Raw genomic sequence first — 27,521 nt, forward strand, 5'->3', positions numbered from 1 at the left:
AATCTGTTTTACGTGCGGCTATAGATGTTTCACATCAAAAATGAACCGCGGTCAGAATTCCGTAAAGCGGGAGAAAGGGAGGCAAAGATGAATTCGTATGTTCGCTGGTGGCGCTCATCTTGATTAACGATCGGTCCCGATATCTTCTCGTCGAAGCTTTTCGCCTCCCGCAGCAGCCTCTGCGGCTCAAACCCATATCGCTGATCCTGTTCCAACGTTTCTTCTCGAATCGGTCAGCCAAATACTCGGATCCGTTCGTTTGTTTGACGGAGCCAGAATAATCCATCTTCGAAGCTGCTGGGGAGAATCGACGAGGAATCGGCGCGGTATCAATCTCATTCTCTCTGGGAACGTCGCGCGTAACTTTATACCTGAGTCGTTTCGTTGGCGTGGAGTTCGGAAGATCGGAACCACGTATAAGGTGAGCCGAATTCGTAATAAGAAGCGTGTCACCCGCCCCTGACGACAAGAAGATGAATCCCCGTTTTCGTCTCGCGGGATAAGAGGAGGGGGAAAAAAAAAAGAGGAAGACTGTATTTGCGAAAGCGAACAAACGACGCGAGGAATTAAGCTGCAAACGATCCTTGTCGAGTTGAAACGACGCTAAATTTAATGACGAACGGATCTCTCGTTCAGTCCTCGTCAAAAAACTTGCCGCTTTCGAGTTGGTTGTTTTAGAATAAAATTTTTTGGACGGGGAAGAGAAATATTTAATGAGGTAAAACGAATATTTAAGAATAATGTATCAAAATTTTTGTGAATTTTGTCTGTTAATAATCTAAAAAAAAATAATTTAATGGAAACAAGAAACTCAGATGCACATTAATTCACCTTTTTCAATGAATTACTTTTTTCTACCGGACAAGAATTTCGAGTTCCAAGGTGCCAATTTTTTTTTTAAACGTTTCCAATACACTGCCAAATACCCTGTAAAATTTACAGCGGAATCAAAGGTTTCGCATTGAAAGGAAAATTATTTCCATTTTTTTTTCCCCTCTGAAAATAGTCATTCTGACGCCATCAAAAATATAACACGTATTGCATCGAATAGTTCGTGTAACGACAAAACTTTGTTGTATTAAAGTTTTTTTTTGTCCGACTTCAATCTTACATAATATACGGGTTAGAAAAAAAAAATAAAAATATTTCCGAAACGAGTGAATTGAAAAATCTAAAAAAAAATTCACGGAGAGTAACTTTGAGAGTTGTACTACATGGAACAGATCCTAGAGGATAAAAAAAATAAATAAATAAGTAAAAAGTGGCCGAGTTGGCGGAGATCGCTCCCATATATCAATTTTTTAACTTAAATCGTTCTGAAATTATTCAAAATTTAAGGTATCCGTAAGGTGAATTTATTTGACAAATGCTCGATCAAGTTTTGATTTTCGATTCACCAATCTCTGTGATAAAATTTGAATTAAATCGGCAAATATTTGAATTCATAAAGCTTACACGCGTTATACCTGTATCTATACCACGTCGCAATGATCTTGAGCGCATGCGCGTTATCGTCGTCGCTTCTTGCGGTAGTAATCATACCTACGCGAAATACACGGACAACGGTCATCGTACGTCGTTTGACGTATACCAATTTCGTCGATCAGACAGCTCGGGATTCGTGATTGGAATATCTAATCGCCAAGGTAAGATATATAGATTCTACGTACCTACGACCCAGCGGACAATAAAACCGATCGTTCGTTTACGGGCAACGTCAGTAGTTTCGATGCTTGTATCACGAAGAAGCGCGGAGAGTTATCGTTATCGACAAAATGAGATCGGGTAGAATATTTTGCAACATAAATTATACTCCTTCGTCGATTATCGTTCGTTCGGGCTTTTACGCAAAATAGAATATATCCCGCGCACTCGGCACGATTTTCCGTTATTTATACATGTGTATATATATATATATATCGTACCGAGTGGGAGTTTGATCGATCAAAAACGTGCGTCCGCCGTTCAGTCGCATATAATTAATAACCGTTAACCGATGACCGTACCTGGTGGTCACTGGACGACCACCACCTCTAATTAAAGATCGAAGACCGCAGTGCCGAACGCGACTTGTGCCGATAACTTCCGGTTTCGAAATCCCGCGGCTTGTGTTGATCGGTGTAAGGTTGGATCCGATGATGGGATACATCATGGGGTGTTCCTGCTTCAAAGGCTCTGGCCTCTCGCATCTCTTCCAAGGTTTGTTACCGCGGATCGTTTGCCTTTTGGATCAACCGAAAACTCCGGGCTTTTGCTTTTGATAATTTTCATCCGGTTGTATCGAATTCACGGATCAGCCGATTTGTGATAAGATTGACTATTCGGTGTTCGTTCGAATGCCTGATGCGGTGCGGAAATTTAATTACGGACTCCGGTTGCCCGTTATTCGTTATCACAGTGGCTGTAAGATACCGCGTTAAGTCACAGTGTTGTCAGTTTTTTACTTGCGTAATTATTCTTTATGTTGTGTCGGTCGAGGAGTCGTTCACTTGAGAAATCGTTGAACCATTTCATACGAAATCGGACAGGCAATCGCTAAAAGTCCCTGGAAATCGCTCGAATCCCATGATTCCTGATTTCCACAAGATTTCTCGTAATGTGTAGAAAATCGCGTGATTTCGGGAATTTCCTTTTCAAGCAAGCAAACGTTTATCGATAAAAGTGAAAAAAGTTTCAAGTGTTCGCAAAAACGATTGCGAGAGAAGAGAGAAGTTATTCGCAAATTAATTATTGTTAATCTGTAATAATTAATCAATGTTCGTTTCTCGACAGTCTGGAAATCAATGACTTCTGAAATTTAGAAATCACTCGCGAGTCCCAACGACAAGTTCAAAAATCAGCAGAAATCGTAGCAAGTCGCAGGTAATCTCATTGATTCGGAAATCACGGGAATCGATTTCTTTTGGAAATCGTCGTCAGTAACGCTAAACAGCAGGATTCAGATGGTTCGGGTTTATCGCCAATTGTCGATGCAGGCTGCAGCTTTCGTCCCGAATTTCCGAACACCAACCAACGAAACCCTGATTTTACGCATAAAGCTTTCGGCACAATAACTTCCCATCCAATCGGCGGACCGAACGCATCCGTGTCACCGGATCTGCGGTACCTAGAACATGTTCGAATTCGCTCCGATGCGTTCAAAACCGTCAGAATTACACGGCTGGGTAGATTCGTTATGGAATTCTACTATCCTGTCAATTTCCAGGCTCGATCGTCGGCCTTTTTTGGTTTTTCTCGTAAGATGATTCTCAAGTCTTATTAGTCCAGATATTTTAATTCAATCTGCTAATGGATTTGTAATGATTATTATCCAAGCGGAATAATTAGGTACTGTTATTCAAAAGTTTACCGCAAGCTTTTGTCCTACAGCTTATCCTTAACTTTCATTTCACTTGAGTGCTGCTCGGCTGTGTGTGAGAATTATATTACGACGAAGACTACGGCTGTATTGGTGAGAGGGGGATTAAACTTTACTTTTTACGGTTTATATTAAGGTATTAATCAACCCCGCGGGTAGAACTTGTTTCCATGAAATAATATTGTAGACGCTCGTTGAATAGAAAATTTACTTCACTTTCACTGCAGGCTTGAAAAATGTAGCGATAAAGTCGACGAGGTTAATAATTAGTAACGTAATAACGTGACGAGACCTCGGAAAAAGAATCCATATATTTTTTTTTTTTAACTTTAGAATTTCAGAACAGCTTTTACGTATAACAATTGAGTTACAAAAAAAAAAATAATACGAGTATCCGGTTGTGCTTTATTGCTATTTACCGAATTTCAGACAATCCCAAGTTGTGAAACGAGGATTATTTTCACAGAAATGCATCGTTGCGATAACGCTACTAAATTCAAGCTTGTTAAAATGATCAATTTTTCCAAACCCATGATCATAAACGTACCTTGACAAAGACCTGAGCTTCTCTGCTCAATATTTTGCGAAATTTATCCGGATTCTTTCACCCTGCGTTATTATTCCATGCGAACTATACTCGGCGAAAGTTCAGCGGCAGTTCGTTCATCTTTCAGTGATAAACGGCAGGATGGTGTAAAATTAAGTATTACTCTGAATCTCTCGGGCGTTTTGCCAGAACCTTACGAACTGTTCCGCATCCTGCAAACGAATATTTAGCTTTGCTTGCTTTGTTCGGAGAAAACGAAGCGACTTGTCTTGCAAACCTTGGCCAAATTGATGCTTGGAATACAAAAGCGCCGGTATTGATGGATATATATTTTTTAATGAAAAACGTTTCACCGTCCAAGCGAAACGAATCAATTTTCCTGGCGCCAATATTATACAACTAATACCCGCAATACAATTCACAGTTTTCAAACTCCAATTGAGCGATGCGTCACGTTCGTATTTCTAATCGCTCAACCCTTTCGGTCACAGAAGCCACTGAAGTGGTTGCACCCTTCTTCTTTTTTTCTCTTGTCATTTCTTTTATATTTCATGCAGAATCCTGAATTTTTTTTTTACATTTTCAGGCAAAAAGAATAATTAAACTTTGAAACGATGAAGATTGTTTGTGAATCCATAATTTTTTATAATTGTTATAAATAAACATGTAGAAGAAAGAAGTATTTTCGTGAACGTAATTCGTTGGCAGAAAATCTTGATAACTTAAGTGTATTAAAAATGCTTGGAATTCATTGGTTGACAGAGATCTCGGAATGGTCGTTAGATTTTACAAAATTCAACGCGTCGGGGTAATTTTCACCCTTCTGAAGATGTGCGTGTATGTATAGTATTGGAAATTGTACCTATTCTCGGCCTAAAATCGCGTTGTCTTGAAACTAATATTTATATAAATCTCATTCAAGAATACTGTCTAAAGCAATGTTGATAATTCGTCCAATTTTAGGGTTTGTTCTTAGTTTTATTAAATATATAATAAACGTTTAACTGCACTTTCCATGCCAAATAAAAAAAAAAGAACCGATTCGCGTGACGGTAAGGGTCAATCCCATTGAAATATACCGCGGAACGAAAAATGTTGATAAATTGAAATATCGTCGATGATCAATGAAGTTTCGCTCTGCTTAAATCGTACGTTTTTTTTTCTGTTTGTTTCAGGTAATCCTCTTTTTTCAAGGTAGTATCGAGATAAAAATAACAGCGGTAAATTCGTGTGATAATCTCGACGCTTTAACTACAGGGTGATGGGTGAGTAATTGAGTATAGCCGATATTACACCGCGATTTATAATTGTTTTTCAACGTTCGAACGAACGTCTCGACGGATTTTGTACAAGAGAACGCTGTGACCCAGCCTCCTTTGCAAAGCTTTTCATGCAATATTTATCCTCGAGTTGACTCGTTAGTCTAATTGACCTAATTGAGGGAGAGAGAGAGAGAGAGAGAGGGGGGGGGGGCACGTGTGGATTTTCACAAATTGACCCGCTCTCGCGGCTCTCGCTTTTACCACCCTTTCATACGTCCATTCGTTTTACGGTTAAGGCGCTCCGCCGGATGATGGATGACGGTATGGAAGGTTGATTATTAATCCGCGGACAAAGTGGACGCGTTTATACAAAAGCCAGAGGCGTGTTCGCAGGGTGGAGTCGGCGATGGGAAGAAAGAAAAACACAAATTTCAATCAACGGTTGATCGTACAATAAAAAAGACACAACATCTGGTCAACTTTATTTCATATACATAATATGATACAAGTTTTTTGCAAAATCAGTCAATAATGTTATAAGAATAAAAAAGAAATAATGGAAGATCGTTTCGTAGTGTATGTATATAAAAGCAATGCGTTTAATTACATACGTGATTAAATTTAGCTACTTACTATTCGATGAATCGATATGATAGACAGGCACACGTTGGGTGTCTATAAATATGTAGTTTCTTGTTCGCGTATTAAGAATTATAAGAATTATTTTATATAATATAGTTAGCAGAATATAATTTTTTTTTATCTTATAATCAGATACAAAAATGCCTTGCCTTGTTACATGTATATATATTATATATATTTACCCAGTTTTAACTTGACTCAATCTTTCCATGTAATAAGACTTTTATACTATACAATGGAATCTGCAACGCGTTGAATTTTTGCAAACACGTTTGTTTCCGCGATATATGTAAAAAAAAAAAAAAAAAAACTGCATTGAATGCGATATGCTGTGGATATATATTAGTGAGTATAGCTGATTAAGGTGCGTATAGTTAATGTGCGTTACGTAATTATCATCGTGCGTAGAGATTTTTCTCCTGAAACTTTGTCGTATGCGTGGAATGATTCGCGTTCAAAAATTCAGGTTGAAAAAGTAGAGAAACAATCACTTTTTTATCGGTTCGTCCAGTTTCAAAATTCGCACCACGTCGACAGGGTTCAGCTTTTTCGGTCTACAGTAAAGTGCTGAAAGTGAAATGAATCGATTAGTTTTTCGAATAAAAAAGGGAACAAACTGTGTGTTATCAATGTAGTTAACTCGTAACGGTTAATGGTTTTTTTTTTTTTATTTGGATTTGTTACTAATTACTTTTTTTATAACCCTCGTAGTCGACGGCGCATCGGAGGCAGCAAAAGCAACAAATCAGTAGAATCACGGCTGTAAAATAGATGCGTATTAAAAACGTTAATTTTCGACTGACGTATTCACGCGACACGACACGTCTTCTTTCTTTCTTTCTTTCTTTCTTTCCTTGCGCTACGAAATATTCGTGTATTATGTATAAAATGTATAGCTTACAAAACAAGATGGCCACCGCTATCGGCATGTTGAACATTAGACCAGATCTCGAGTAATAATCTCCTCCCTGGCTCGAGCCTTGATCATTGTTTACGAGTAATTTATCTTCCGTATCTAAAAACAACATTTACTATCAACATTATCCCTCCCTGTGTTTTGTTTCCAATTGAGTGTTATTAACGATCGTTGCCTCGGTAAAGAGAACCGAACGTCAAGCAGTGTTTACGACCAATCATTATTGAATTATCGTAACGACGAAACGAGAGTATATGTGTGTGTGTGTGTGTGTGTGTGTGTGTGTGTGTGTGTGTGTGTGTGTGTGTGTGTGTGTGTGTACATCTACATAATAATGTCGTGTACCAAGAAACGAGATGCAAAAATTCTGGGACAAGGGAGGGAGGGAGGGAGGGGGGGGGGGGGGAGGCTGACCGATCTCATCGAAAGACGTTGGCACTCGGCAAGCAACGCGTTCTTAATTACTCGATTAACCTCCAGTGATTGCGGTCAACTGGAGAGAAGTATTTTCGTCAATTAAAACCGACGCACGACTTGATACTCCGCTCTGTGCGTTGAGGATGAAAATTGTTATCTAGTTTTGTTTTTGCGCGAGAACGTCGCGTCATATTGTTGTTTTACCTTCGTCAAGCTCGTACACGACGGGCTTTGATGGTGGTAGCTCGGTGTTACCGATGATGAAATTGTCCGGCCGGATGCTTCTGCGTCATAAAAACAAGAGAGTTAAAAGCAGGCGAACCGCATTTCGATTCCGTATTACCGGGATCAAAACAGGGGGAATTCTTTCCGAGGTGGTTAAGAGAGAAAGCTATTAGAACATGTTATCGCACGCACCTTGAGGCGACACACGTAATGGCGCCGAGGAGCAGCGCGATGAGTGACGTCAGAATCTGAGCTTGGCTGGTGACTTGAGGGTACATCGCGTTGGGTTGCGTTGCGTTGCGTTTCGACGAGTGCGTGGCTCGCGGTGTCGGAATCGAAACTGACCACTGGCGCATCCTCTCGAGCTTTCGTGACGGGAGAGGGGGAGTGTTGTTCGAACGAACGTGGTATCGTATACCAACGTCGAGTAAACCCCGAGCACACCGTTGCGGACTTGTTCGAAACGCGGTTTAGTGAGGAGTGACGGATTCACGCGGAGCGCGCAACTCAACGCCCGGTATCGACGTTAATCGTGAAACTAGGTGCAAGGTGAGTTTACCAGTTATCGACACCTTTGTACCTAATTTTTGAACCTTGTCTTTTACAAAATTATACATTTTTACGACACAAATGTTTTTTGTTTTGGAATTTGAAAACTAAGGTTCAAGCAGATGCGAACAAATAACGGTCAGTAATTGGGAGAGGGTCGATAACTGGGAGACTCGCTTTATCAACCTACTGTTTGACCGCTTTTCGGACAAGGCAGAAACGCATCCTTACACTCTGGGTGAAATCACTCGGATGCGGTTGACTTCCGGTCGATTCGCGTTCCCCGAACAACTTAACGTGACTTGACGAGGTATCGATGACGATTCTGGCAAAGTACTTGTAACTCCAATTGCTTTCAGTGGTCTTCAATAGGTGGTTGCTTGGATGTTAAATCCGATACCGATGAACCCAGCACTGCATTTTTATTTTTGCCGTTTCGGATACCCGATGAATACTCGGTTTTTTTTTATTATTATTTATAGATCATTAAATTGTAACAGATTCGGAATGTTCATGTAGCTATACCTAATATATTTGAGTGTTGAACTGACCCTTCTTTTTTCATTCGGAAGGTCCGTTCGCAGAGTAGGAAAACTTAACGACCATTCCACGTCGTTGTACACTCACGTACCGTATTTTGAAAAAGTGCGGAACTTGTTTCAAGGATACTTGATGTCGAACAAAAAAGAAACGAAACTAAAACCGAGCGTTAAAAATCATTTGAAATTTTATCCCAGGTCGAAATTGACGGTATAAATATATCTTGTTATTATACGGCTGATCATACGGTTGATTCGCTTCCCTGATTTTGATTCCAAACAAGGATCTAAACGGTTCGGAGAATTGTCGCTTAATCCAAATGCAAGAATAAATCTTCGTGCGGCGTTGTGGTCTTAGCTTTGCTGGTATTCGACGTTGGGAATCGGGTTTAAACAAGTTAACGCGGCTGAATATCATGAAATTTTCACCCAGATACAATTATTGTCGAGGCAAAAAGTTCAAGACATCGGTGTAAAGGGGCTGATGAAAATGATTGTAAGCGTGAGAGAATTCCCAACGGAAACTTCACTCCTTAAACCAGAGCCTGCTGGCTGGCGGCGCGTTCTATCGATTCGAAAGCTTTTCAGCTTGCACCCACGACACATGGCGCCATCTCTGCGACGTTTTTCAAAAAGCTCCGATGCGTACCGATCGATACTCAAGACTGGCTTGCACGGTGCTGCCGCAAGCCTCACATCGTCGAATTCGACAAGCAAGCGAAAGCTCGGAGCTTTTCTGCCCGCACTTTCGCACGGATATTATCCTTGACAGAACTCTCCGATTTCTCGCCCTTCGGATCGATATTCGATAATTTCTACCCTATCACATACGGACCTACGAAAATGCTTTACTTATTCGGCTGACGGTTATATACGCGAAAGCTCGTTTCTCAATATTATTCATTTCTCGGTTGTATAGCGATAAAAAATATTTAAGCTCCGCTCCGCGTACACTCCAAAAAAGCTTTCCGCTGTACGGGCTTGATTTATATGTAATTTATATATACGAAGTTAATAATTTTCTTTGAAAGAAAAAGAAGAAGAAGAAGAAGAAGAAATCTATAGGACCGCGTAATTGGAATTGTGGCCTGTTTGAAATTCTCGACGACTCTCGGGCCTTTGGGGGGGGGGGGGGGGGGGGGTGGTGGTGGTTATAATGACCTTTGGAACATGCGGGAGAGGGGAGAGAGCGTGTCGAGTATTGCCAGGTGAGCTTTAAAGTGTCGTCGGGATAAGGGTGAGGGTTGGACGTGGCACCTCGGGGAGCCAAGAAATCGGTAAATTAGTTTAATCCAGCTACGACGGACGGATCGTTAAGAGGCGAAGACGGCAGCGACGCGCTAACTTTCTGCGCGACACGACGTCACGGACCCCGGAGCTTTAACTTATTTCGGAAAGCAGAGAGAGGCGTGTTGTTTCTCAAAGCATCGTCGGCAGCTTGAGCGTGACAAAAGCGAGGGCCTCCTTTGCCAAAAACACGCCTTCTATTATTCCGGGGCTACGTCGAGATCTCGCAAGTACTCGTAGATGTTCGCAAGTTCGACTTTTCTTCCGCAAATACGAACGAACGTCCATCCATCATCGTTTATCAACGGGGGAGGGAAAAAAAAAAAATTAACGGAAATTCTAAGGGTAGATAATACAGAGCGAAAACAAAAGACGATGGAAATATATTGTTGTATGTGAATTGTTTTATAGAAGCGTACGATGATCGTTTTTATTTGACTATTTCACGTCGGGTTTCAAAGAGGGAGAAGGTGAGAAAAGCAGAAAAAAAAAGAAAAAAAAAAAACTCCCATCTCTAATTGAAAATTATTTACGTTCTTTGACGACGAAACGCGATTGATCTTCTCGACTCCTCCCTTTTTTTCCCCAAATTTTGTATACTTCATTCATTTTCAATTTGTATTAAAAGTTAGCTATGGGTAGTCTATAATAATTATTATATGCGGGAGTCGGGAAAATTTCCTTAACGTTTCAATGCGCACGAAAAATTATTCGGCGATAATTTTTGCTTCGTCGACGTTAACTTTTTACCCAAATACCTGTGTAAAGTATAATCTGAAAACCAGATTAGAAACGAACGAGAAATTAATAAAATTATACTCCCTTAGAATTATTGGTAGGATATAAAAAGTCGATGTCGTTCAACCGAAAATAACCTTCTGTATTTTATGTCTGGAATAAAGCAACTCAACCGTAATTAAACAACTCACAACACGTGTCAAATCGTAGCGGATTGATTTAGGCCAATTCGTCAGCGTCTCGCGTTTTATTTTTCGAACTTGAATTCCTGCGGTAGCTGGAAATAAATTGGGTAGAAATTAACCCTAACCGCGGAATAATTTAGTCTTGGTTAAAAGTCACTTGGTCGCTGCAAATCCATCACTAACGATCAATTCTTTCTGTTTCTCCCTGCGTTCTACATTCTTATGTATTTCTGATTCTTTTTGCAACTTGTCCGATATACCGTCTGGCCGAATTTATCCGACCGTTACGATTTTCCACGACCCTTTGGCGACCCGTAATCTGTGCTTTCAATGAAAGGGTTCTTGGAATGAAAAATGAACGTAGAAGAATCTATAGTGTACGACTGAGTGTCGGTTTTTTTTTTTTTTTTCCCTGTAACAATGTCCCTGCTATCCGCAGAAATAAAATGAGCGTAACTTTTTCATCGGATATTATTATACAATATCGTAGGAAATTGAACGCTTGACATACCGGTAAGCTGCGTTGGATAGATGCTCGTTTATTATAACGCATGGTAAACACATTTTGACGCGAATCACAGAACAGCGGTACGACAATGCCGAATAAAATCTGTAAAGCACGTAGATCCGGACGTAGATCACACGGAAGTTCGGAAAGTGCCAATCGCAGGCTCGACACAAAGGAATTGGTTACGAAAGAAGGGAGCTTTTTTTAACGTACGCAAGGAGACAACGGCAGAAAGAAAAAAGGGTCGCTGCAAATTGACTTGGTTATTTTTTATGGGAGAAAAAGAGGCGGTTATAACGATCGTCGTGTAAAGCGACACCCTCGTTCCCGTGTTTTACAATAATTTTCATACTCCGCCCGTGTATTATCGTCGCAAGAAGATGAGACACGACGCGTTCATTACGTCGTCGGGGTAATTGACGGTGTCAATCTCGCCAAAGATGAGTCCTTTGATTAGCCCGCGTCTCTCGTTACCCGTACCAGAATGACGTAAAGCTTTTTGCCACTGCTAATTCCACGCCGGGGATCGGAATCATAATCAGGGTGGCCACACACGAGGAAAACCTGGAAAACCTGGTAATTTCGGGGTATTTAAAAAAAAGGGTAATGGAAAACCTGGAATTGTCAGAGGATTTTTTACTTGGTCGTACAAATTGGCTTAGATTGTCTTTTTTTATACATTATAGTTTTTTTAAATTCGAATTGAATTTTAACCGAATACAGAGTTAATAAGCTTCAGAACGATATAGATTTTAGTAAGCTAATAGAACTGGGAAAATGCCAGGAAAAACTAGGTTTGAAGTACCGGAAAAACCTGGAAATGTCATGGAATTTTTTTTTTTTTGATGAAAAAATCGATTCGTGCAACGCGTTTTGTACAAAATTTTATCGTTATTAAAATTTAAGAAATCATAAGCGCTACTAATTGATTACAGTTATTAAATAATATTTTACATCGTGAATCTACATATTTTTTTTTTATCGAAGCGTCAAATTATCTCCGTAACACGAAAAAAATCTTTTCAATGTTTGGTCGGATGTATGTTTGGTTTTTCCGAAAAAATTGTAGAACGATAAAGATATTTTATCGTTTCCTTTTTATTTTGTTTTACCGACGAAAAATGAAAATTGATTCTTAAGCTAGAATAATTTTCTATCCGAACTACGAAGAATTGTTTCAATTTTGATATTCACGCCACGTACGTGATCGTTACAATCAAACAACTTTGAGCCCAATGTGAAGTGATCATCAATTGCGATAATCCGAACGACGTTTTTACTACATGCGATTCGTTGATAATCGCTGGTTAATCCCGCGTTAAGAAACGCGTGGTTAACTTCCAAGTCGACGGTAATGGCGCGAAAAGACAGTCAATATCCCTCAAGAAAACCCAGAGCTAAGGGGTAAAGTTACCGTATTGTAACAACGCGAAGGCCTGAGAGCGAAAACCCGCCGCCCCGTTTTTGCCAAAGTAAATTGGATCGCCTCGAGCAGCGTAAGTCTACCACCTCAAATGATGCCCATTTATGATATTCAAATTCATGCCCACGTGTACGATTAATATTCGCTCGGTCAGTTGGATAATACAAATGAAATGTATGCGTATGGTTTAATTGCCAAGTAACAGAATTAACAAGCTATTGTTAAATTACGCAGGTCGAGAAGAAAATATTAAATTTTTTTTTTTAGTTTCTACAGAGACAAGTAAATGTCAATTCTGTACATGGAACGATAACGAAAACCTTTGTTTGTTGCTTGTAAAATTTGTTTTTCTCTTTTTTACGTTTATAAATAAGTCTTGAAGTTTTTTGGTTGATAGCTGATATGGGTGCCTGTTTCGAAGAGAAACGTTTACGTTTTGGGTTTGATACGAGAAAGTCCGTACGAAAATCGAAGAAGTAGGAAATATATTCATTTTTCAATTTTGTTTATCAATTCTTTTACAGTTGTAGTTTATTATTTACAATTTTTTAATAAAAGTGATTTAAATGCGAAACTGAAGTTTGTTTAATTGTTATTTACAATAAATGTTTGAGGGAATAGATCAATTTTTCTTAAAACGTGAAATATCGTTCTGGTTTCTACCGAAACAAACTTTATCCTATAAAACTATGTTTCCATTTATTAGCTACGTAGAAGAAATCAAAATTCGCGTCGACCGCTTTTATCCATCATTATTCTCAGCTCACAAATCGGGCTATTATTGTCTAGCGTTACAATTTATACACTTCAAGGCTGTGTTTCAACGCTGTTTAAACAAACACGATTGCGTATAAATATTATCCACAAGTCGTGACGAACGATACAATTTTTGAAAACAGCTTCCGCAGATAATCGTATATTCGTTAATCAGAAAATACAAATCTGCACCTTAAACTTGAGAGATTGAACAAAAAAAAAAAAAAAATTGCTAACCCAAGGATTCTTTTATTTTAACCGCAAATGCAAGAATTATATTTTGCTTTTGAAAATTCACTCATCGTAATACGTATACTGAATTTTTCACGTCGTGTTTTCTCTTCTTCTTCATTTTCGCGAAATTCTCTCTCTCTCCTCTCTCCTCTCTCTTTACTTTCATATTTTCTTCTCGCACTTCACAGCTGCAGGCTACGTTGCCCTATCTAGCGGAGGTGTAGATTCAGACGTGGCTTTGAATAAGCTGTAAATTCGCCGAAGGCGGTGAAGAGAAAAACGCGGTTGCAGTCGCCGAGGTGAATTCAAAGCGCTGAGGGACGCTCGTCTATTTTGTGACCTCGATGCATCCACTCGGTACTGTTCCCGCATTATTATATCGACTCACCTTCCAAGTTTCATCCCTCGACGGGTTTTTCTTGGGGGGTAAATTGAAAAGTAAAGAAAGAAGAAGAAGAAGAAAAAAAAAAAACAAACAAATCGGAACAACGATGACCGACGATGATGACAACTTGCGGACAGGAATGATCGATCTCAGACATGAATTGGCCCCTGATCGAAATCCTTCCGTTTTTATCCCGTCATCGTCGTTTTCGTCGTCGTCGATCCGACGCAATCAAACTGCCGGAACAATTTTATCATCCCTCGACTATTTCCACACGTGCGGAATAATCGAACGAACCAGTAAACGTAGAACGAACCGACCGCGCTTCTGAAATTCGTTCGTTTGTTCGTTTTCCAGTTTCAATCGTCCTCCTCCTCCTCCCCCTCGGATCGCACACTTTCAAACCACCATTTGCCATCCCGTCTATGCTTATAGAGGTACGACCACCACCAGCAACCACTTTTTCCACTTCTACAGCTCTACGAGTGATCCGTTGTGAGATATACGCTCGTCCCGAGGAGTTTCCTAGAGTGAGCTTGGAAATCCCGGCGTCGTTTACTCGGAGGAAATACCGTTAGGAATGTTAATCTGCAAGTTTTACATACCCGCGGTGAATCTAGAGGAATGGAAAAAGAAGTAGGAAAAAAAGAAAATGCGAATGAGAAAATTCTTCTCTTGTCTCTCGGGCTTCTTTGAGCTTGGAACGTGGATTGAACCAGCCGATCCTTATCTATGCGAGTTGATCAAACGGCTGTTGTAATCTTGTTTTTTTTTTTTTTTTTTTTCTTTTTTTCACCTTCTCTTTGCATCCGCGATAAGTAATCCGGTATAGGTGGTGCAGCGTGTATAAAACAACTACGTGCAATTAAAAGTTTTCTCAACTTTAGAAAACGAGAAAAATAATTTTAAACGAATCCCCGACAATCCGGTCGGTTCTGTTCACGTCCATCTCTCTATTTTTTTGGATTATATGTATATTGTAATTGGGTTTAGAATCTTTTTACAAACTCATTCGATCTATAATAAAGTCGAAACGTCACGAGGCGTAAAACCAGTTATACAAAAAAGAAGTAAGAAACATCCTTCGCTGGGAATTTCTCTCGTTCGAAGGGAAAATCTCGTATCTAACAATTGGACGAAGAAAGAAAGAAAGAAAAAAAGAGAAAAGGAATAGAAACGTGCCCCGAAACTCTCCGATCCAAAAAGTTCAATCAATTAACGCTTCCTTCGGTCGGCACTGTTGCTACAGTGTTCTTGCTGCGAGACAACCGATTCAATTAAGCTCTCAAACCATTCTCGCAGCAAGGCAACGAGCCCGCCGTGTTCTTGCTCTAATACGTGTATATACGTGCGCGAGTGTGTGCGTGTGTGTGTGTTTGTGTCATACTGTAACCGTACACATGTGTATTTATACGCAGGTGTTGTAGCGCCATCATCGATGTATGTATCGGCTCTCACAGCTGAATGAAACGAGCTTTCGAAAAAAAAAAAAAAAACAATTACACTGATTACAGCCTTCATTTTTTCCCACGTCTCGCCGTTTTCTTCTTCAACTTCGGTTGCTTGAAATTCGTGGCCGGTATCTAAGGTGGGAGAAGGGGGGACTCAAAATCAAAGAAAGACCAAAAAATCGACCGGTCGAAAAGCTGGAATTTTTGAGATGCGAATCACAAAGCAACGAATGATCAGCGTACCGAAGTTAAGATTTTTCATAAATCACTCAGGAAAATGACTGTTTTTCCCAAAGTTTACCTAATCAATCGATCTCTTGTTGGAAAAAGTATTTTCAGAATAGTCGTCGGCATTCCGAATGACTAAAGCACAGGATGTGGAGGTAGAGAAAGATGACAGTTCCGTAAACTAAAAATTAAGAGCGGCCGATGCTTCGAACACTTGCAAAGTCGAAAAAATTAACCGTCGACGATGAAAGTTCGGAAGGAGCAAAATAACGATTCGAAAAATGCTGAAGCGTTCAGTTGTCGAGCTGCTGCTCCTCCCGCACCACCGACAATCACCTTCAACCACCGCCCAACACAACGTGACTTGCAAGCCTTGATTGGCGCCGTCGTCCTTGATCCACAACCAGGATAACTCTGATATACCTAGCTATAAATTTGAGTAGTAATTAGCGAGGACAGTCGCTCGCTGATTGCTCCCCGCCTCGCCTCGTCGTTCGATCTTGCAAAACCATATTCTATGTATATATTACTTGATATCAAACCTTCTTTCGTTCTTTTCTTACAGAAAATCTGAGGCCATGGTTTTTAAATTGATAATGAGACGGTACAACGACAGTTACCAGGGGTAATATTAAAGGTATTGTTATTGGGTACCGTGTAAAAAAAAAAAAAAAAATTGTCATTCATCAGCGTCGTGTTTCTTGAAAGGTTACCGGAAAAATCAGACAATGTCAGATTTCAATACACGTAAAAACCCTGTCAACGTTACCAACTTCAACCTCGTTCTGAATCCTGGTTTTTGTTAACCGGAAATGCGCGATCCGGGCTCGACAGGCTCGCTTCGTCCCTTTCCAGAGACCGTAGAACCTCTGAACACCGATCTCATCTCGAGGTCGAGGTCAACGCGGCGACACGAGGCAAGTGCTCCGGCAAGTCTGTGTCGACTGCAATCAAGGTCCGCCCACGCGTCTTCTCTTCCTTCCTTTCCGTCCCATCCCATCCAGCCACCGCTCGACGAAACCCGGGGATTCGGATGCACCTTGGCTCTTTGAAAGGACCAGGAAGCTCTGCAGGATCACCGCCTTATGCTCGTCTCGATCTTTGTCCCAGGGGCTATTTTCTCACGTATTGAGTGACGAGTGGTTTTCCAAGATTGCGATCTTACGTGATTTTCTTCGGTTTCGATCGATTTTAAATTTGTGTCAATTTGTACGATTATATTGAGTGATTTCGAGCAGCCTTCACCCTGATTTTCAAGCGATTTCAATGAATTTCCGATCGAATTTCAAGTCATTCCTTTTCCTTGGCTTTTTAAAGATTTTTTTTTTTTAACAATTTTCAGCCTTTACAAAGTGATTGTTGACAGATTTTTCTCAAATCACTTTACGTTAAGTGGAGTCCTGATTCCAAGAAGCGAATAACCGCCTGGTTTTCTCATTGATATAAGTTTCTCCCTTGATCTACTTCATCGATTCTTTTCTAAATCCATCGAATTTCCCCATGCCACCTATTATTTATACCTACCGTAATTGCGGTATTTTTGAACACTATTTGAAAAATGGGGAAGAGGGAGAGAGGAAGGGAATGGGGGTGGGTATCTGTCAAGAGCTGCAGGAAAGATTGACCGGGTTTATTGACGGTTTTTTTTTTTTTTATTTTGCACTACCAACATGCGAGGGATTATTTTTTTGCCTGCTCCTCTTTTTCTTTATCTTTCATTTTATTTTATTTTATTTTTCATTTCCGATGCCAGAGGCGGATTTTCAAATATTCTAAAATATCGGAAATGTTGTAAATATTCCGCGATGCGGAATTTCATACCAAAAAGTATGCCGAAGGGTAGTTGATTCGCGCAAACTGCATGCGATATACGAGTTTATAATTACTTTTCAAACCGCATGACAAGGGGTTGGACACCTTTTTTTTTTCCTTTATCCCCTGTCAATAACGATTATTGGCCCCGATTTCACCGTGCTAATTTTCTACATCACATCGAAGTGCGAATATTCGCAGTTTATAAGTCAGTCAGGCGGTAAAGAGTGATAACGAGGTGTAGACGCTTTTGATCTTGCAAATTTGGGAACAACTTTTTTTAACTTCTATTCGTTGCTGCCTGATTTTCTCTCTCGTCTCTCTTTTTTTTCCGTATCTTTCTTTCATTTGTTTATATTTCGTTAACAATCTGTACATTGTATTATTCTCTCTTCTATTTCACTATGACCTAATCTCAGGCTATGGCATAAATAAATCACATCTCATCGAGTTTGATCTTTCTCGGGCCGTTTTGTTACGATCTGCAGCGGTTGACCACGTACGAGGTGTACGAGCGAAGCTTAGTCTCGTCTCGGGAATTTAGAAAAAAAAAAATTTTTTTTCCCCATCAAAATAAACTAATTACCAAGACGAATTATCGCACGTATCACAAAGACCTGGGAATTACAGGGAACAATGGAAACTACACACCGCGAAACGTGAGAGAGAGCGAATTATACCGAGAGGAGCTCCAAGGCTTGGCTCTTTGATCAAGATGTCGCTGAAGCCGATAAAATCACAAAGGTATACGTGTATGTGGGCATCGTACTTGGGCTACTCGGTGAAACAAGTCGTATTAATTATAACTATGTACTTGAATGCAGATCTAAGAGGCTTACAAACTCCGCGAAAGCAGCTGCGCCGTTGTAATAGGTATAAAAATGAAAATTCGACGTGTAATCACGAATTGGCGTAATACTTATCGATAGATGAAAATACCTGCAACGAATTAATAACAAATATCTATGTTATGAAAATGATCAGGTATCTCATTTTTATCGGACTGCGATATTCATAAATACGCAGTGACATTTCGCGTATTAAATCATGCTCACTGACCCGGCGGCTGCACGAAATGATGAGTGAGTATCGAGGTAAATTTCAAACGCAGTTTACCTCGGAAATTGACAAACGAGCCCCGAGAGAGAAAAAAGCAGTGTGGGACAATGATATACTCTCTCTCTTTTTCTCTCTCTCTCTCTAATGTTTTCTTTGCTGTTTATTGAAATTGTTACTGTAATTTTTTATGATTTTCTCTAGTTATTTTCTTCACTCAAGTTTTTTTTGTACTATATTTACCGTTATCTTTCCTGTATTGTTATCTGTTTTCTTTGCTTTTTTGTAATCTGTTCACAGTTTTTTTTCGGCGTCCTTAGGGGATTTTATATTGCATTTCTCTCTCTGTTTCAAGTTTGGCCGATGGATTCGGCTGCATATGCTGGCTCCACAGAATCCGATATGTCCGTCAATAATTTATCCAGGGCATTGCGGGGTATTGCGCAAACGCATTCCATGTACCATGTACGTTCGTTACGTCGCGTTGTCCCTTCCATCCTAGAGACGTGATCATCGAGGGAACGAATTGACCTCCACGGATATCGTTTACCTCGCGATGATTTTTGCGATGCGCAAAACAGTAAGGCGCGTTTCTTTTTTTCTTTCTCACATCGCGTAATTGGGAAAAATTCTTGGGTCTATCATCGCTGGAAGACAGGTTCTGTTTAACTTACGGAATGTTCAAAATGGCGTCGTTAACGCGAGTGACGATGATAAGCGTCGTTTGACGGCTGTTCGAAAAGGCACTCCGACGAGTTACGACGTCGTTACCACAACGGAAATATTCGCGGGATTCTCGATTCAAGGGAGTCCTTATGGCCTCCGGTGTAAACTGTGTAATGGTACCTGTAACATATAACCAGATACCTAAAGTTAGTTGGTATATTACACGATCGTACCGCGTGTGGCATTTTCTTTAACGTTTCTCGACCTGCGTCATGACGACGGTACTCAAATTCTTGCATAACAATTTCTATCGTTTGTCGCGTTTGTAAATTAAATCCAAATAATGCCAAAGTAGCTTCTGCTGCTGCTGCTACGAGTTAAACTGCAAAGATGTAGTTCCCTTTCTTTTCTTCTCCTACTTTTCAAGACCTTGTACAATTTTCGCTCGACGTCAAACCCTCTTCTCATCGTCGACAGAGTTTTCCCATTTTCCCAATTTTCCCCCATCCGCTTTAGGGAAAGCGGGACACATCGAGTGTGTACAACCCGGGAAACTTGACGAAACGCAACCGCGGCGAGGCTTTCGCCTGAAAGAGATGAACAAAGTGTTGTATGCGAAATTAGGTGGAGCGGTCCCGAATGATTGATGGCAATTGACGATAATCCCTCGACGCTCCGAAGGAGCGAGAATTATTTACGAATCCATAACCCTGTAGGAATTTTCGGCCTCCTATACCTGGATTATAATATCCGATCCGCGTGAGACGTTACTCAAATTCAGTATATAAAGGAGAAACGAAATTTCAGAGACGAGATATTCTTCTTTTGCTGGTTGGGAAATATATAGATATGTACGTCGGTTTGACGGTGGTTCCTGTGAACTTTGGATCGCTCTCAACGACGGATGTTTGCATCTTCATTTCGGTACCTAGTCGGTCGTTTGTTCTTGTCACTTGGGTTCGATGTGAACATTATTTAAACCGAAACTCTACAAGATGGTATTAAATGAACGCGGATTTACGTCCGGGTAATATACCGTATCCAATAACAACAACGACAACAATAATAACAGATGGTGGAGAGATTTGATGGGAGCTTTGTAGCCGATCCAACGTTTATGCGACGTGGATTCATGCGAACTCAATCATCTTCGCCAAATCCCTCGACTGATGGGCAATTTCACTTTCCCGTAATGCGATTATTGGTCATGATCGCGATGATTAACCGGCCGATATTCTCGCCCCGTGAAACCGTTGATGCCGCTTGACGCGGATGTCTCGGAAGCTTTTCCGGCTGGTGTAAAAGCTCCTGGAATTCGACAGCTGCATAACTCGAGCACACTTTTCTCGCAATATGATCTGCCTTGTTTTTTGTTGTTTTGCGGCTTGGTAAACAATCTCCGTGAAGGTCTAACCGCGATCAGTCAACATGCCCTGGGGGTCTTGGACAAGAACTACACATTCAAGTTTCATCCCTCAGACGTTGTTGCTTGGACTTTCTTTCTCTCTCTCTCTTTCTCGTCAGTTGATGTTTACCAAGATCGAGTTACATGCCCGGAGGAAATCTGAGAATAGCGGCGCCCAGAAAACTGTGACTCCGATTCTTTGTCCGTCTATAATTAAACTCTGCAAGAATAATGTGAGGAGAGCGTAAATGCTGCAGCCATCAGCAACGAAACGGCGAAACTTACGCTGCGGAAACTCTGACGTTTTATATTTGGCGGTAAACGCCCCGTGACCTTGCGTTTTTTCAACTTCTTTTTCCTCTTCCTCTCTCGTCACTGTAAATATACAGACAAGTCACAGTTGTCTTGAGTTCGTCGAGGTGGGTTAACCACGTTTTTGCGAATAACACCGGTCAATACGAATTTTGAATCTGGGTTCTAGATGTTAAATTTTGATTTATTTTGCATAACTAATAGATGAAACTACAAATGTCAAAGAATTGATAAACAAAGTTTAAAAATGCATATTTTTCCTACTTCTTCTATTTTCTCAAACGTAATCTCCCGTCATTCTCTCTTTGTGTAATCAAATCTCTCCGCACGCACCGCAGTCCAGAACATGATGGATCAATAAACAACGAGAAATGAGCGAGACTCCATGTGCAGTTAGACATTTCGCGTTTGTCGAGACTGTTGGAAATGCAAAAATACACGCTTGAATTATAGCGTGTTTTTCGCATGCCCGCGGTGATTTGGCGAGGTGTGCGTGCAACGTTTAATTTTTTCTTAATTTTTTATCAAATACCTCGGTAGGTAGAAACATGCCGGAGCAAAGGAGACGGGAGTCGTTGGCCGTTGCGATTCAGAGCGAGCTGTCGTCAAGTTTAACCTTCAGAAAATTTGCACAACTTTGGCGAGAAAAACTTGAGGGTCAAAACGATACGTCCCGAGACTGACGCTTTCATTGGCAATAACTCATCGGCTTGTCCGCGAAACTCTCCGGCATCGCGGCACCTGCAGCGGAATGACGGACGTGATGCGAAGTCATCGAGATTGGTATATCGGCTGGTGGGAGAGCGGCCCCTAAATTGATCCCGATCTCTATGTCATAATTAACCCCCTGTGTAATACGGTTAGCGTTAATCCGCTGATATCCATCTCCGTGAACAGGAGAATGAACTGGGAATGGGATTTGAGGGTCGACGCTGCTGATACGCCCTCCGACGTTCCATCAAAATCGCTCGCAGCGATGTTCCTCGATTCGAGAATATTACGCTTGCGCGATATATGTATACATTCGCGTACGTGTATAAAGGGGATTGATTTTGAATTTCCGTTGCGTCGACGTATGTGCGGAATGTAGTTGTGATAATCGGATAAAAATCATTTCCTCTGGTATTTCGCAAACGTAAACTCTGCACGGAAAAATGGAGCTTGTTAGCCGTGTTTTTAGTTTAAATGAATATCGAAATGTACAGTAGTATGTAATGTGCGGGAATGCGTTAAAAATATTTGACAATAAACAAACAAACGAGGAATTAAAAACGACGTCTGCTAAATTGACAGAACCCAAGGAACACAACAAACAAGTATAGTAATTTATTGGTCTTTTATTGTTGATTGGTTGATTAGTTGAATTGATACTTTAGCTAACACAGCCACTTATTTTGTTATATCATTCAATCTGCAGGGTGGTGAAAATTTAGTGATATTTTGTTGTTTATTCGTTGCATTACTTTCAATATTACTGGTGCAAATTTTCAAAAATCGAGCTTTGCTGTAGAAAATGTAAAATTTGCGAATCATACACATTTTTTTTCATTTTCTTTTTTTTTTTATATATATATATACATAGAAATAAGGGATGTCCACCTTTTCATCTCGTCCTTGTTTAGCAAAAATCAACCGAGATTTTGAATCAGGTGTAAAAAAGCATTGGCGAAAAGAGAGAAAGAATAAAACTGACGTAGTATATGAGCGGAGAAGAAAAAAAAAATAAAAAATTCCCTAGAGAAATTCCCCGTGTGGCTTCTGAAATTAGGGTTGGAAACCGTCGGTTTTACGCTCAGGAATATAAATATGAAACTGGCTTCGGAAAGTGGGGAAAATAGAAGAAGGAAAAGAGATCGACGATGGTGATGGAAAAGGAAAAGAAAAAAAAAAGAAAAAAAAAAAAAACACCAGCAGCCGTATATGATTTATTATCGGTATAAACGCCGTGCGACGATATTTTTTGAAGAGCGCTAATACTTATGCCCAGCCACGTAGGTGTATACATAAAACCATATGTGTACATATGTGATATGCATAGGCCACCCACCTATGCACATAAGTACGTACCTTATAACCCGGCCCGACCTTCGCGATTACGAGGAACTTGACAACTCGGTGGATTTGGGAAAAGCTCGAATCGAGCGAGCATCGAAGCAGAAGCAGAAGCAGCAACGGCGTCGTCTTTGTGCTTTTTGAAATAGTGCCGCTGTTGCTGCAACGGCACCCGATGTAAAGCCCAAGGGGCGTAAATCTTATCGTTGGCTTGTCTTTTTCTTAATATATATTTCTGATTTTTTTTTCTTCTTTCTTTTCTCTCCCCTTCTGCTCTCTTCAATTTATTTCGTACGATCGTCCGACAAAGAAAGAACTACGGCGAATAATCGGGTCATATAACTTTTGATTATATGCCCTGGGGTTTAATTTTGACGACACCCTTTTCGAATAAAAATTTAAAACATACGGAGTATCGATTCCATTCGTGATGAATGAACCTGAATCTGCGGCTGGTAACTCTGGCTTTGATGGAAGGTCAGGGTCAAGGTCGTCCGCGAAATTGAACGACCATTTTTCTTACTCGAAATTCAAACTATGGCACCAGTGAACCTTCCACGCGCTGCTGCTCCGACTTGATTAGGTGTAAATCTTGCACGTGAAATGATATTTCATCAGTCTTGAGCGTCACTTCCGGGTACTCGATTAGCAGTCTTCTCTCTAGACTTTCCTGAACGTGATTTTGTTTTTCTTATTCATCGGAAATCCGTAATATTCTCAATTTCATTGAATGTGATTTGAAACCCTTTTGGAAAGGGAACAATCTTTTCTCGGCCAGGTTTCTTGACGCTCTGCTGTTGCTGCCGCTCCGGGGCATTGGTAATAAGAAATTACTGTTCCAAAGGAGATGAAAGAAATTTCGTGACGGTGTGCGGGAGGGAAGATAAGAAAATTAGAAAATGTCATTAAACTTGCGGCCCGGAGGGTGAGGTTACTTTTTACGTAAACAATTTTCTCGATGCGGAGGCGATGTGTACCAGATATACAAAATGAGAGAAGAAGAAGAATAATTCGGGGGTGGGGGAGAGGCGAAGAAAAGCTCTGCGGTCATTCCAGATCTGCTGAATATAAATTTAAAATTTCCATTCCGACGTCTGGTATCTTATACATCGAATTTCTCGAGCTTAAACGTAATAAGTATACGTGAGATGCGCACTCGGGTTTTGAATACATTCGAGACCACATTGTACCGATTAGTGTTTATAATTGACACACATTTTAATATCTACATAAGCGCAATGGGCTCTTGATGTCTCGATGTCTAACGAGTGTCTGAATTCGATGGAAAATTTCATGGAAAATGTACATGTAGATGATTGATGTTGACCCGATACCAGTTTGGTTCTAACTGACTAGACACAAAGAGCCAAGAAATAGGGTAATTTTTACTCCTATTGGTTCGCCGTTTTCTGAGCGAGAGACACACGTCTTCTTTATATAAAGAGTCTTCAATTTTCGTTCCTGATATTTTCTAGCTAGCTTAGCGAGGACTGCAGAGTTCTCTTTCTCAAGTCACTCGCTGCTTTTGCCACCCAGACGTCGAAACTTCAAGCCCATCGGCCCTCCAAGGCGCGATTGGATCCGAACAGAATTTATATCACAATTAGCTCCACTCGTGTGATCGATGTGACCACATTTTTCTCATTGCTCGCGGTTGACCCTCAAGCCTGAACGATAGATTGCACGTCAATCTTGTAGAAGCGGAATATCATACCTGCTGAAAAGAATTCCTCGTTGTGTACAACGTGAGCGGTCGTATTCATGCTCGTCGTGAAAATTCTCAAACAGCGTGGAATTTTTTGGTACGCGACTTGTATACGTATGCATACTTGTTGTATGTACAGTAAATATACAAAGTGTACGAAATTTCGTAGCTCAAGCGCCATCTCATAAAACTCTTCATCCATATTGAAATTTGAGGAATGGCCGAGATGCTTGAAGACGTCCGAGCTTCATCGGAATAAAGGACGCACGCCTGTCCCGTCGTCTCGATTTTTCTCAAATGGAAAAGCTTTGCTGCTGAATTCGCTGTCTAGAAAAAGCTCAAATTTTCGCCGCTACTTGCTTCGTAGGGGTTTTTTCCCCATCTGACGTCTGACAGTGGGTATAAATTGTTGAGAATTTCCCTATCCGTTCGCTACGAGGTTAACCGAGATTAATGTCAGAGGTTGCTATCCCGCGGGGTAGCTTTCCGTCTTCGTAACCGTACAGGTTACCGGCTCGCTTGGTTCGTTGAATTAGTGGGAGGGAGGGGAAGGGCCAACCTCTGCTCGTGAAGTTTCATCCCGATATTCAAACGCTACCTGCAAGCTCCGAAACAACCTCGTTCCGGGATTGCGAACCAACTGTTGTCGGGAAGAGGAAACCACGATTCCCTGGCTCAACAACGGCTGACGATGAACGTTGGCCGTATTTCCATTCCAAGGACTTGATCGTCTGGCTCCAAGTAATCAAGGCACGACGAACCCTCAGCCACGTCGCTACTTCACGATTGACCGACTGCATTTGATATTGTTTTTATTGTCCTGCAATCGCCGTGTCGAACGTTGGACGATTCGAGTTATTGGTTGGGTTGGTGCTACACGCGTGACGTGAGGAAACAAGGCGTGTTCTTGGGCATCCATTGCCGCTTCGGCAATTGAGAATGTACCCTCGCATAACGTCGTTTATATTTAACTATGATTGTAGCGACGTCATGCGGGGACTATCGCGTGACCTTGCTACCGCGCATCTTGGTTCAGAGCACATCTTGTTTTCGTAAATTATGGTTACACGCGTCTGCAACCGCAGTTTGGCGGTGCTTCGAACTTCTTCTCTTTCCGTTGCGCCCGCGTACGAGGTTAGACTTTTAATTGAGAGCTTTTTAGTACCTACCTACTCTGTATAATACCGGCCTAACTAATCCCTACCGAGCTTCTGCGGCTGGCAGGGTTTGTGCAATGATTTTGAGCTCAAGTGCCTGGCGCTTCTCGACGTCTGACATCGAGTGGCTTCGGCTCCTCTTAATTATTTCGCCTCTTACCGAGAATTTCACTCCACCTTGGCAGGTTCTGCTGCGATTCCGGACCTTCCACCCTTGTTATCTCCCAAAGGCAGTTGTAACAACCGTCCTGAGACTCGGAAGTAATTTCATCCAAGACGAAGTATGAATACAAGACGAGCAGAGAATCTGGGACCACGCGACTAGACCAATGGCCAATAACGCACTCAAATCTTGAGACGAGGTGAATTTCTACGTGACCCACGGCACGTGACCCTTCGACGACCGGGTCTGCACTCCGCAGAGAGAAAGAGACATTCGTAAACCAACACTCTGTCGGATATTCTTTCTCCAGCGTGGGTGTTGGTTCGGTGGAAAGAAGGTAGGAAGGAAGGAAGGTACTTTCGCTAGACGACGACGTAACGGTGGAAATGTCCCGTGGGAAAACCTGGGAAGTAGTTTTACCAGAGACGTAGCAATACTGATGAACCCTGAGATAATAAAAGGAAGAACCTTGACTTACACGCGCTCCTTGTTCTTACCTCTGGTCTTGTTTTTCTTCTCCAATATCCTCAATTTAACGTCTGGTCTCGTATATACGTGTTTCGGAAGCATCGCCGAGGACGTGCCCAAGGGATCTTTTCTTTCCCCAAAAGAGTTTAATCGAACTTTGAACTGCCCGTCTCGATTCGATATTGAGACGATATTTTCCAACGACAGGGAGACACAATTTCGACAGTGGAAACGGCCTTGATCAATTCTCTAACCTCTTTCCAGCCCCCCCCCCAGATGTGAAAGGCTTCTGGATTCTTGTATACGGGGAATTGCTACCCTTATCACTTACCATCGTTTTCCACCCCCGCTCGTACTTTCCTACTCCAATTTTCGCAACGATTCGAACACGTTGTCGGGTCGCTCTCTACAAGGTACAGGAGTGATTATGTCTGACTCCAATAATTTCAAAGGGGTTCGTCTCATTAACGTTACAAATTGTCGGAGCAGCACGATCAGCTCTACGAAATTCTGTCTAACTTAATCGCACTAATTATCAACTTGTATACAATGTGATCAATTTGTCAATAATCTTATTTTCACTTTTTTTTTTTTTTTTGTTTCAGGTGAGACACTGAAATAAATCCAAGCCAGCTGTAAGTTGAACTAGTCTCTTTGCGTTTGTCTCAACAGCGTCACGGTGAGATTAATTTATTACATTTCCTTCTCACAGTGCCGACTTTAATTGTAATTTTTTTTTTTTTTGTTTATTTTACATACCGGTAACGCGTATTGCGGTCTTGTTTGTACAACAACGTTGAAAACGGCTCGCAGAAATGTGTATTGACCATGAAAATAGAGCTTTCACCTATTTACCGGGGGTGACATAAGATGCTGGAAGTATAATCGATGCGAGCTCAATTATCGCCCATTTCGCTCCGAATTTTTCGCAAATTGTACCGCAATTTTATCCTTGAATCCTCTGATTTATTTTCACACTCGAAACGGACTATTGATTCAAAAATTTCTTTCCTCCTTTTTCACCACGTGTGCCAGTACTCGCTCGCTTAATTCGTCTTTCCTGTACTTGAGTGCT

The 27,521-nt window shown here is 41.0% G+C and overlaps 2 protein-coding genes and 1 long non-coding RNA gene across 11 annotated transcripts in view; 2 read left to right on the plus strand and 1 right to left on the minus strand.

Annotated features, from left to right (window-relative positions):
* LOC107217655 (phosphatase and actin regulator 1) overlaps positions 1-27,521 on the plus strand; it is a 153,848-nt gene that overhangs the window by 94,096 nt on the left and 32,231 nt on the right. The gene's annotated exons all lie outside the window — the stretch shown is intronic.
* On the plus strand, positions 1,584-27,075 carry LOC124294819. The gene is made up of 3 exons (XR_006904748.1): positions 1,584-1,646; positions 5,081-5,170; positions 27,052-27,075. It is a non-coding gene; the product is annotated as an uncharacterized LOC124294819 (long non-coding RNA).
* On the minus strand, positions 5,597-7,822 carry LOC107217656. 2 transcript variants are annotated; one of them, XM_015655271.2, is made up of 5 exons: positions 7,560-7,822; positions 7,347-7,426; positions 6,711-6,824; positions 6,501-6,569; positions 5,597-6,376 (listed from the first exon to the last, which is right to left on the minus strand). In XM_015655271.2, exons 1-5 carry the CDS (start codon positions 7,721-7,723, stop codon positions 6,297-6,299), a joined length of 507 nt encoding a protein of 168 aa, XP_015510757.2. In that variant the 5' UTR covers positions 7,724-7,822; the 3' UTR covers positions 5,597-6,296. The 2 variants fall into 2 exon arrangements, with proteins under 2 accessions (XP_015510757.2, XP_046598104.1); XM_046742148.1 differs by lacking the exon at positions 6,501-6,569.

This window comes from Neodiprion lecontei, chromosome 5 (genome assembly GCF_021901455.1).
Source record: "Neodiprion lecontei isolate iyNeoLeco1 chromosome 5, iyNeoLeco1.1, whole genome shotgun sequence".
Lineage (NCBI taxonomy): Eukaryota > Metazoa > Arthropoda > Insecta > Hymenoptera > Diprionidae > Neodiprion > Neodiprion lecontei.

Coding starts and splice junctions, on each gene's coding strand:
- LOC107217656 (XM_015655271.2), bottom strand. CDS start 7,723: ATGCGCCAGTGGTCAGTTTCGATTCCGACACCGCGAGCCACGCACTCG. Junction 6,570..6,710: donor AGCGGTGGCCATCTTGTTTT/GTAAGCTATACA, acceptor TCTATTTTACAG/CCGTGATTCTACTGATTTGT. Junction 6,377..6,500: donor CTACGAGGGTTATAAAAAAA/GTAATTAGTAAC, acceptor TTTCACTTTCAG/CACTTTACTGTAGACCGAAA.